Genomic DNA, 12,284 nt, shown 5'->3' with positions numbered 1-12,284 from the left:
TTAGGCACATTGTAAGTAGCATTGTAAGTAGCACATTGAATCGGCTTCTACCCATGCAAAAAACTCTAACTCTGCCTGTCATGCATCTAATTCCACAACATAGTCCAAGAATTAAAACCAGAAGAGTGTCTGAAGAGTGAAACAGCCATTTGGCGTACTGAGCTTGTTTGATCCAGAGCCCTTTTATGATTATTACATTCCCCATCATTTTGATTTTTTTCCTTTAAGACCAGAGATTTCCACTTCGACTGTTATTAGATAGTGGTTTTCTGTAATTAAAACTCTGCCTTAGTTTCTTTCCTTACTTGCATTGAAAATAAATCAAGCAATGGAATTATAGCTCTGATTTTAACTCTTCCATGAGATTGGGGCATGTGGGTGGGTTGGTTAAAATATTGGTGGTGTGGCATTCACTGGATACATGCTGCACATCCTTGACGGCCCCAGTGAGATTCAACAGTCAGGGGTCTGTGCTCCGAGGTTGCTCCTGCCACTGATCTCAACAGTGAAATGTGGTGCCAAAAGGGAGCAGCCCAAATTTTTAAAGTTTCCTTGTGGGACAGGATTAGTGGGAGTGCTCCTCCGGGCTCCACAAGGAAATCTTGGTCCTTCTCTGACCTGCCGGCCTCACAACATTAATACCAGGTTCGGGCAGAAAATCATGCCTGGTCTATATAAATGAGACATGTGGAGTTAAAAGGCCTTGGGCCTCATGTCAGTAAGGGAGATATTGGCATTGCCCTTTCCAGCCCCATGCTCACCCTGGTTTAAAATCAGAGCAAATACATATGTAACCCAAATTAAAGATAGTGAAACCACCTGAGGTAATAAACTAAAAATGGAAGCTGTCCAATAATGCAATTATTGTACAAAAATGCTAGTTGGAGATAGGATCAGGCTAGGCTGTGATATCCCTCATGGTTGAAGCCCTGCTGACATCCACTGCCTCAGCTCAGACACAGAGAATGACCTCAGATGAGGTTCTGATGGGTTGGTGCTGTGTGGCCGACTGAGCACGACTCATAGTCTCCAGGTTGGGAGCCAAACAATTGGAAATAAGATACAAGAATGCAAAAATTAAGTGAGTTAATTAAATTTTTTCTCAGTGAGATTTAAAAGGAACAAGAATACATAACATTATTACAGGGAAATTAAAATGTACAAAACTTAAGACACAATGATATGTCATTTGTAGAGTTACTCACCATGGTCATTGTGTCTGGCCAAGTCCTTCTGGTCAATGAAGAGGTCATGGTCAGTGTCTAGTTCCCAGAACTTACAGTAAATAACATAGAAATGCTCGTAGGAGAAGTAGTCTGTAATTTGGTTTATATCGTCCTCTTCCTCCAGGAGGGCAAGAGTCTGAAGAAATCAAGGAGTGATGATCGACAAGTGTTAGAAAGTAGCAAGAACATCAGAAGTGTCAAACTGATTCTTCGCTTACTGTTACATTGGGCTTTATTGATTCTGCACAGTTAGCAAACTTTTAGTTTAATCAGTAAAAAAAATGGAATTGTTGATAACTGACAAGACAGATCTGTCTGCTTTTGCTGGACAACCATTTCACAATTTTATTGCTGTTGTAATTTTTGGGTCTCTAGGTTTTGCTGATTGTTACTTTCCCACTTCCCTTCCTTCAGGTTGTTTCTTTTAAAGTTATTGACGGATCAGTTATGGGATATTATACCGCTCACTATCAGTGTAGGATTCTGTCGGACTAGGGTAGCAGCGAAACTTCTAGAAATGTATATATCACACATACAAAACACTTTGTTCCCCATCAGGTGTTGCTGGGCATCATGGTGGATTTGCACAACTGCTTAATCTGGGATGTCAGCTGTTGGCTGTTGGCAGACAACTTGCTCTGAATCTTTTCTCATATGATGAATACATATGAAAATTATTTCCTTCTTTTCTTGCCTCCGATTCTTTACAGGACAGACAGGCCATCTGCCTTCAACCCTCTACCAATGTCCCTTATTAATGACTGGCCTCCTGATGAGATGCTAAGAAGGACTGAGGCCAAAATGGACAGCATTTTATTATAGTGGAGTTCTCTTTAGATTAATGTCAATTTGCTGGCAAAAAACTGACCTTAAATCAGCCACGATCTTGTATAATGAGCTGAAAAAGCAGCCGTATTGTGAATGACGCATTATGAATATGCAAATCGGTCAGCAACTTGTGGCAAGGAAGAGATACCCCATGAATTGTGAGTCACCACAAGTTGCTAGCTGATTTACCTCACTCCCCTCTGAGCTTTGTGAAAACGGCATCTCACACTTAAGCCTCAGTGATTTTCATGAAGTTGCTGCATTTGCACACTCATCTTTTTATTCATTCATGGGATGTGGGCATCGCTGGCTAGGACATCATTTATTGCCCATCCCTAATTGCCCTTGAGAAGGTGGTGGTGAGCCACATTTTTGAACCGCTGCAGTCCATGTGGGGTAGGTACACCAACAGTGCTGTTAGGGAGTTCCAGAACTTTGACCCAGCGACAGTGAAGGAACAGCGAAACAGTTCCAAATCAGGATGGTGTGTGGCTTGGCGGTGATCTTGCAAGTGGTGGTGTTCCCATGCATCTGCTGTCCTTGTCCTTCTAGGTGGTAGAGGTCGCAGGTTTGGAAGGTGCTGTCTAAGTAGCCTTGGTGCGTTGCTGCAGTGCATCTTGTAGATGGTACATACTGCTGCCACTTTGCGTCAGTGGTAGAGGGAATGAATGTTTGTAGATGGGGTGCCACTCAAGTGGGCTGCTTTGTCCTGGATGATGTCGAGCTTCTTGAGTGTTGTTGGAGCTGCAGCCATCCAGGCAAGTGGAGAGTATTCCATCACACTCCTGACTTGTGCCTTGTAGACGGTGGACAGGCTTTGGAGAGTCAGGAGGTGAGTTACTCACCGCAGGATTCCTAACCTCTGACCTGCTCTTGTAGCCATGGTATTTATATGGCTCCAGTTCAGTTTCTGGTCAATGGTAACCCCCAGGATGTTGATAGTGGGGGATTCAGTGATGGTAATGCCACCGAATGTCAAGATTCTCTCTTGTTGAAGATGGTCATTGCCTGGCACTTTTGTGGCGCGAATGTTACTTGCCACTATCAGCCCAAACCTGGATATTGTCCAGGTCTTGCTGCATTCCTACAAATGCTCACTAAACTCAGCAGAGAAAGCCAAGTCTAGTAATTAACAGTATAAGCACCATTTTAACAACATGATCATTGTTAATGACTGCCAGTCAACCTCTTGCTCAGAAAGTGAACAATTAAATGTGTGGAGTCTCATTCCTTCAGGTTGTGAATTTTTGGAGATTCAAAAAATGTCAGATTATAAATTTTTACATTTTTTCTTACTTTTCCTTTGCATTCTTTTTCTCTCTCTCTCTTAAACTAATTTTTCCATCCCTCTATTTCTCTTTCTGATTTGACATTGAATTCACCCACTCTAATTTACCCTGCTTCTCAATATTTCCTCTGTTTATTTCTCAATCCTTAAATCTCATTGGTTAAGGAGATAAAGAATGGAATCTTACTGCCTTAGTTTTTAAATGCGGGCCAGGACCATTGCTGGGTCCCGATTGGATGGTGTCCAAGTCCTGCCTGCCTGCATGCTCCTCCCAGAGGTGGAGAATTAACAGGACAGCTCCTGGAGGACTGTCCAATTAAGGACGGCAGGTGGGCTGCACAGAAGGGAGGGCCAATCAGATGCCTGGGGCTGTGGTCAGCCGGCAGCACCATTGGGAGAGGTGGGTGCTGCTGGAGGAGACAGCAAGGGCACCTCCATCTGATGATATCAAAAATCGGCATACATAAATGTGGCCACAGCTACCAGGGGTTGACCTGTGGCCGCTGCTGTGGCCCTCTGATACCTGTGTCTTTGGTGAGGGACTGGCGATGGGTGGGGGAAACAGTGGCGGCGGAAATTAAAGAAAGACGCGCTGGCACCCAGGCATCTGCCGGGCTTTGGCCTCAATGGAGGGCCCAGCTGCCGGCAGTAAGATCCCAGCACTGTCACCAATTTGCCCCTTGTGCACTTAATTGCTATTGCCATTCAGACCCTACTTCCAGCAAGATCGCTCAGAGGTGGGAATTCGTTGGGGAGCCACCCAGAAATGATACTTTTTGAAATTCTCCACCCTCCTGCCTCCAAAGCTGCCTAATAATATTCCGCCTGCTGTTTGAACTGTTGTTCATCAAGGTCCTAGATGCCCTATTACCCTTGTTATCAGCTCGCACTTCCAGCAGCTTTGTGGGCAAAACGTTTTAAAACCTAAACCTGCATGAACAAGTCTAAGGGGATGTGCTGCTCCAGAAGAAACTGACCCAACATGTTTTCAAATAGAATTTGAATTCTTGCACTACATCAAGATCTTTAAATTCAATAATCCCACTCTAACAATATGGATAGTACTGATTTCTGTTGCTAGTGGATCTGTTAGCACAGTACTGTATAATATTTCTAATTGCAACCACTGAGAAGTAGCAAAAGGGAACTTACTGCTGATGAAAATTTTCATGACCTATATATCCAATTATGAATTAGATGGAAGGCTAAAAAAACAAGTCTAGACATAGAGGATCAAAAGCTCTGTGGAACAGCAGTCCTGTGTTGTTGGAACCATTGCACTGTTGAATGCAATTAGGTAAACTGCAATATTAGAATGGAATTTACTAGATTACCGTGGGGGTTTTGTCTTCTTGAATTTATTTTATTTAACAAGTTTTAAGTCATATTGTTAGCCCAGTTGGATAAATGTGGCAGGGTCTATGATTGGGCAGTTGTATATGGTCAATGGAAGGATTGGAGCTGATGTAGTAAATGGCCCCTTCTTGTTCAATCTAAAGAATTTGCTAAAGTTATTGGAGGAAAATGTATATTGTGACTTCATATTCTTTACTATGAACTCATTAAGTACATTCATAAAATTCTGTTTAACTCCTAATTTTTGGTTTTAACTGTGCCACTGCTAAAAGCATGTTGTCCAGATGACAAAATTGTGATAAGTCCTGATCTATGTCTCGAACTGCTGGAAGATTTACATACTTGTAGGAAGTTGCTCTTCCTCAGCTCTGTCAGAGTTATCTTGCCAGACCAGGATCTGTTGACTGTGTAGAATATTCTCTGTATGACCTATGGAAGTAAACAGTAGACAAACCACAAATAACCCTCAATACAGAACTGTATAGAAATCAGAAAGTTCCTATTCCCAGGAGATAAGGGAAAGGGTAAATTGGCAGCACAGTTACATGCTGCAGTTTATAGACAGACAGCCTATAAAACTGACAGCATAGTCTTGCCAGCCTCAAGCGTCATTTAACATGCTTGGCCTCCAAGGAGAAATTACCATTCTATTTTAAATCACCTCACTATGCCTTATTAACAAACAAAGGGATTAACATTATTCACACATCAAGGAAACAAATAACAAACTACCGACCTAATAAGGAGAGTCACAGGATAGAGATCACCTTCGAGCACTCTCACTCTTTCCATGACATGGTAATTTGGAAATCTTTAGCACTTACTCATGCATACGCAAGTGGCTGCTGTTGTCAGCCCTTTTCTTTTTCAAGGGGTAGTCATGTGAATCTGATTTTTTTTTAAATGCCAGGATCTCAATATCCCTACCTCCTTCCATGATTGGAGTTGGAGTGTTGTGTCACTGATGGGGATTCCATTACACATTACTTGATATTGGGAAGCATCTATGGCATTTGGCAGAAACTAATACTGTGGGTAGAGAAGCAATTTTTAACTAGCCTTGTCACTACAAGGGAGAGAGGAGAGAAATCAAGTCATGGGATACTGGCAATCATTCTTTCCCCAAGCTGTTGTGCTTAACTCCTTATGGCTGCTATTCGCGAGAGGAGGCATGTAGAAAACTGATAGCTATAGATGGAAGTTGTTACTAACAGGTGGAAAACCATTTCATCATTTACCAGTTTATATATAAGTTAAAAAAATCTCCCAGTGTACAAGGAGTAAAACTCCAACTGTTAATTAAACCACAGGTTCACCTAGGCCCACCCTGGATTGTGACTGAAGCCCACTGAGTTTGACTCTTCAGTCCAGTAATATTCTCACCACTTACAGGAATCAAAACTGAAATATGTCAGCTACCTTTCCCCCCCACACAAGCCCCAAAAATTATTCACTGCAAATGTTACGCTGCAAAGGCACTGTGTAGTAACTAAAGTGGAGGGGAAGTAGGAATTGGCAATGGCAATTCATAAATAGTTATACTTGAGTTAAAGCCACAGAATGCCATTAACGTGACATGCATTCATCTCTTGTAGTCATCTAGCTGAAAGTTACAGGCAGAGACAGCATGCAGAATGAGCTCACAGCTCAACAAAGAAATATTAATGCAGGACTTTGATGGAGTTTAATTTCTAACCTTCAGAGTATCTTGGAAGGGTTGACTACTTAGGAACAATGTTAGTTGAAACAATATGTCTCAAACCTGTATGATAAATCATTGAATACCAACTTAAGTGCAGAGCAAGATGGCACCAAATATTTCCCTGATTTGGAATGCGAAAAAAATGTCATGGAAAATAATCAGAACAATGGTAGAGAAATATAACCTTGGTTATCGCACTCTACCAAATATTGTGACCCAGCAAGTTTCTGTGTAACAATGAATAACACGACACATTGCTCAACTGTTGTATTTATCTTTGACTATATGTACCTATTATGGGAATGTATCTTCTATTTTTACTCCCCCTGCTGGTCCACACATCTGATGAACTTCTATAAAACACTGGTTTGGACACCTGAAGTATTGTGTCTAATTCTGGGCACCGTAATTTGGGAAGGATGTGAAGACCTCAGAGAGGGTGAAGCAAAGATTTACTAGAATGCTTCCAGGGATGAGGGACTTCAGTTGCGTGGATAGATTGGAGAAGTTGGCATTGTTCTCATTAAGAGAAGGTTGAGAGGAGATTTGATAGAGGTGTTCAAAATCATGAGGTCTAAACAGAATGGATAGAGAGAAACTGTTCCCATTGGAAGAATGGTTGAGAAGCAGAGGACACGTGTTTAAAATGATTGGCAAAAGATCCAAAGGTGACAAGAGGAAAAACTCTTTTGCAGTGAGTGGTATTGATCTGGAATGCACCGCCTGAAAGGGTGGTGGAGGCAGATATAATCAAGCCTTTCAATAGGGAAATAGATAAGTACATGAAGGGAGGTGTGTGAGTGCAGCCTGGTGAAGATCGTTCTACTGTGAAAACTAGGAACTCTGTAGAGTTGGGGATTGAATTTGTACCACCTGGTGTATTGTATTTTTAATCCACAGTGAAAGACTGAATTTAGACACACCATGATGCATTCTGTGTGCAACAAAAGAAAGTAGATTAGGGGTAGTTAAATGAAAAAGACTGTGCTTTTGGAGAGCCGGCACACACATTGAAAGAGTGAATCATCTCAACCCATAAAGTAGATATCTTTTTCGGCATGAAAGGGTCAAAACTTCATGGTGCTGGCAGTATTCCAGTGGTACTATCCAGGCACTTAGGTTGCTCTTGCAAAATTCCCTGCAGATGTCATGGAGAGAGGTTTCTTTGTTTTCTTTAAGAAGTGACAGTTTCATGATAACATCAACATTTTTAACAAAGTTTGCAAACAAGGTTCATAATATGAAGCAAATTTACTTCAACATTGTGTCAAAGTTCACACAACAGGATTGAATAACCAGAGCAGTACCATGATGTAAGGCATTGTGACCACACAGCAGCAAAGCTCTTGCAGCAGAATGCTCAAGAAACTGTTCCTACCTAAAAGTTTTCCACTGAATCACTAATAATCCTTTCAAATTTTTCTGACCAATGACATGGAAGACTTTGTTCAGATTGTTTCCAAAGAATAGACTTACTGTATTTTGACGTGACAATACAATTAAAAAATAATCATAATCTTTTGGTACTTGAGTATTGCTGAAAATAGAGACATGTTGTCAAAGCTTTTCGTCTTGCACTCATCAGGACAATCCGAAAGAGTACCAAACCAAGGGAAAACAACAACTTTTTACTGTATGAGAAGAGAGTGCTGATTGGTTGCCATGTGAACTCTGATTGGTAGAGGCGTTGCCATGGAGAATGCACCAGTTAATGGTGACTGATAGTTAACTGCCAAGCTTTGTTTGTAATTTAAACCAGGCAGCTTGACTCTGATTGGTCAAGGCATGCCCTTAGGAATGAACTAGCGAATGGCAGTCACATATTTTATTTAGCTGAAACAGGCGTAATCTTAAATTGGTTGTCAGCATAATAGCACACTGAAGATTATTTAGCAAATGTTATCCAATCGCGGAATCACATCTAATGTTGGACGCTGTGTTTTGAGTTTTGCAAACACAGGTTGGTTGGGCACGGCCTGTACCTTGCCCGTTGCGAAAGCGGAAGGGACATATTGTTTGATACAATCCGCCAGTCTTTGGGACGTACGGCCTATATATCTAGCATCACACCCGCATTGTAATTCATATATCAGTGTCAGTAGGGCTCGCAGTGTGGCGCATTTGCGTGTACTGGAAGCTACATATATTAACACACATGGCCCTGTTCTTTGTAGTTAGAAAGAACATGTACAAACATTGCGCCTATTTCAGCTAAACAAAATATGTGACAGCCATTCGCTGGTTCATTCCTAAGAATTGGCCTTGACCAATCAGAGTCAAGCTGCCTGGTTTAAATTTCAAACAAAGCTTGGCAGTTAACTGTCAGTCACCATAAACTGGTGCATTCTCCATGGCAACGCCTCTACCAATCAGAGTTCTCTTGGCAACCAATCAGGACTCTCTTTTCATACAGTATAAAGTTGTTGTTTTCCCTTCCATTGGTATTCTTGCGGATTGTCCTGAAGACGAAAAGCTTCGACATTGTCTATTGTCAGCAATACTAAAAAATAATCATCAGGCCATACCTCAGCATGCCGGAATTGTCTCACAGCTGTTTGTTCTAGTAGGAAATTCTAAAGTAGCACTTCTCAAACTTTTCTGTATGGGGAAATTCCCTGTAAATATTGACACACTTTTGGGAACCTAGCTTCTGAAAGTCAGTGTTCAATACCCAAAGACAGCAAAGCATTATTATAGCAGAAAATTATTTTTATTAGTATACAGCAAAAGAAATAAGTTAAAAAAGTAGAGAAAACGGTTGCCAGACAGACAGATGTCTGATGACCTTGGGGACTCTAGATTTCCTCAGTGATTTCCCTTGGGTTCAGGGACCCAAGCTTGAAACGCATGATTTTAAAGTGCAGCTTATCCAACCTGATCTTACCGTGGTAATGTATCGTGAATGGAATTCTGGCGCATCCTTCAAAAACGTTAGACCTGGATGTGTATCCACGATATCCTGGGGAAGGCATTTAAAACATGGAGTTAGCCTTTATGCCTGGATATGGCCCAGTGGCAAAATCAACATTACGTTTACTCATCATTGTGCAGACAAAGACCCCAGACCATGACATCACAGCATAGGAACAGAAAGAACAGCAGTAAGCCATTCAGCCACTCGAGATTGCTCCACCATTCAATTAGATCATGACTGATCTGCACCCAAACTCCATTTACCTGCCTTTGCTCCTTACCTCTTGATGCCTTTAGCTCACAAAAATCTATTGATCTTAGTCTTGAAAGTTCCAATTAACTCAGCACCAACTTGTGAGGGAGAGTGTTCCAGATGCTACCAACATTTGTGCGAAAAAGTACTTCCTGATTTCATTCCTGAATGACCTAGCTCTAATTTTAAGGTTATGTCCCTTTGTTCTTGCTTTTCCCAATCAGAGAATAATTTCTCTGTATCTACCCCATTGAATCCTTAAAACATCAGATCAGATGGCATGTTCAACAACAACAACAGCTTATATTTATATAGTATCTTTAACGTCATAAAACGTCACAAGGCACTTCGCAGGAGCATTATAAAACAAAATACGACACCGAGCCACTAAAGGAGATATTCAGTCAAATGACCAAAGGCTTGGTCAAAGAGGTTAAGGAGTGTCTTAAAGGAGCAAAGCGAGGTGAAGAAACAGAGAGGTGTAGGGAGGGTATTCCAGATCTTGAAGTCTAGGCAACTGAAGGTGCCGCCACCAATGGTGGAGCAATTAAAATCAGGGATGCACAAGAGGCCAGAATTAGAGGAGCTTGGAGGGTTGTGTGGATGGAGGAGATTACAGAGATAGGGAGGGGCGACGCAATGAAGGGATTTGAAAATGAGAATGAGAATTTTAAAAGCAAGATGTTGCTTGACCGGGTGCCAATGTAAGTCAACGAGCACAGGGATGATAGGCGAAAGGGACCTGGTGCAAATTAAGACACAGGTAGCAGAGTTTTGTATGACCTCAAGTTTACGTAGAGTAGAATGTGGGAGACCAGCCGGGAGTACATTGGAGTAGTCAAGTCTAGAGGTAATGAAGGTATGAATGAGGGTTTCAGCAGCAGATGAGTTGAGATGGGATGAAGTCAAGCAATATTATGGAGGTGGAAATAGGTGGTCTTATTGATGGCACGGATATGAGGTCAGAAGCTCATCTCAGGGTCAAATGCGACACCAAGGTTGCGAACAGTCTGGCTTAATCTCAGATTGTTGCCAGGGAGAGGGATGGAGTCGTTAGCTAGGGAATGGAATTTGGAGTGGGGGCTTAAAACAATGGCTTCAGCCTTCCCAATGTTTAATTGGAGGAAATTTCTGCTCATCCATACAGGGTGTCAGATAAGCAGTCTGATAATTTAGCAATAGTGGAGGAGTTGAGACAAGTGGTGGTGAGGTAGAGCTGAGTGTCATCTGCACACATGTGAAAACAAATGCTGTTGTTACAACCAGGTGAGAAAGGGTCTAGGGGTTCCCTCTCAGCCTTTGCCTGGTTTAACCGTAACAGGGTTTAATTTTAGAAACACCGTGTTTTTAGCTCCCCCTTAGTGAATCCTTGTGCACTGCTCCAATTGTAAGGCAAAGAAATCAAACAGGTTTCCTTAGATTTAAACAAGAAAGGTAGAAGTTTATTCATCTTAAACTCTAATCCAGTTAACAACTATGAATATGCGACCCCTCCATGCTCGCATGCACATGCGATAAACACACATGCAGATAGAGACAGAAAAAGTAGAAGGAATAAAGGGGACAAGTTTGAGGCAACATCTGGTAGTTACAGTCCTTTAAATTCAATGTGCTTACTTAGGTTGCTGGTAAGTCTTGCAATTCATTGGGGCCCAGTTGACGCTTCAACTTGTTCCAATGTAGGAGTCTTTTCTGTCATGAGGTTTATGTGTCTTCCATGGGTCGAGTGGCTAGGGAGAAAGCGAGAGAGACAGGCTGCTACAGAGAGAGAGGCTTCCTTGTTCCAGCTTCAGTTGCACACTACCTTCTGAATTCAAACTGTCCTGTGGCTGGCTCAAAAAACCTAGACCAGCCAGTTAGTCATGTGACCAGCTGGTTTAACCAGTCCTGGCTCTGTGGATTGTATCATCTTAGCAGGGCCTGGAATGTGCTTCCTTGCACCTTCAATGTCTGGTGATCAAAATCCATTTGGGTTAATTGGAGCAGCGAATAGCCCTTTATCTCCACAAACAGTGGCTCTTAGTATGCAAATGTCCTTCCAGTCCAGTGTCTGGTGATCTTCAAACAAGTAATTTCTTCACTCCAGCAACAGTTTAAAATCAATTTTCGTATGACAAAATGAATATGCCTCATTCATGGCAGGTGAAGGTCTACATAACAACTGCACACCCAGCGCAATTAAAAGGGATTTTTAAAAAAGAGCATTTCATTAAAAGGGACTAGAGAGAAGATAAGGACAGGAAAACACTGACATACATCTCTCTCTTTCATTCAGAAGCCTAACAATTGTTACAGCCTATCTTTTCTTGGTAGCAATGCTGCTTTAAATGGCCTTCCCTTTCTGGCATCCCAATAAACATGTGGTTTTTGGGGACGTTTTTTTTCCAGTTTGCACATTTCTATGACTGCCTTAGGTGCATTTGCTCTTGTTGAAGTCTGCAGGGGGAGGGTTAGGTTTAATTAGCCCTAGGTTAGAGTTCTGCTCAGGGGCGGTGGCAATGGGCGGTTGTACTCAGAACTCTCAGTGCCTTGATGAGTCATGCAAGGACTTTTCACCTCAGGGGACGGCTGGCTCCCTTTTCCCTGACTGTGGGGGAGGATTCTTTGCTAATCTACCCTTTGTCCTCTGGGACACTCCTGCTTGCAGGTATTTGTCCAGATCCTGCTGCACTCTCCTGCGGCACGTCAACTAGGTGAGGCATCACCCTCACAGTTTCT

General features: G+C 42.1%; 1 protein-coding gene across 5 annotated transcripts in view; it reads right to left on the bottom strand.

Annotated features, from left to right (window-relative positions):
* The window catches only part of ppp2r3a (protein phosphatase 2, regulatory subunit B'', alpha), a 525,535-nt gene that overhangs the window by 32,094 nt on the left and 481,157 nt on the right, over positions 1–12,284 (bottom strand). For all 5 annotated transcript variants that reach the window (XM_068042008.1, XM_068042007.1, XM_068042006.1 and 2 more), the window contains 3 exons: positions 9,285–9,359; positions 5,041–5,127; positions 1,206–1,362 (listed from right to left, as the gene is read on the bottom strand). In XM_068042008.1, the coding sequence (XP_067898109.1) occupies positions 1,206–1,362; positions 5,041–5,127; positions 9,285–9,359 (319 nt within the window). The remainder of the gene's footprint in view (positions 1–1,205; positions 1,363–5,040; positions 5,128–9,284; positions 9,360–12,284) is intronic.

The sequence above is a fragment of the Heterodontus francisci genome, chromosome 11 (assembly GCF_036365525.1).
Source record: "Heterodontus francisci isolate sHetFra1 chromosome 11, sHetFra1.hap1, whole genome shotgun sequence".
Classification (NCBI taxonomy): Eukaryota; Metazoa; Chordata; class Chondrichthyes; order Heterodontiformes; family Heterodontidae; genus Heterodontus; species Heterodontus francisci.
The sequence above is the reverse complement of the archived record's forward strand: the minus strand, read 5'-3'. Positions and strand labels throughout refer to the sequence as shown.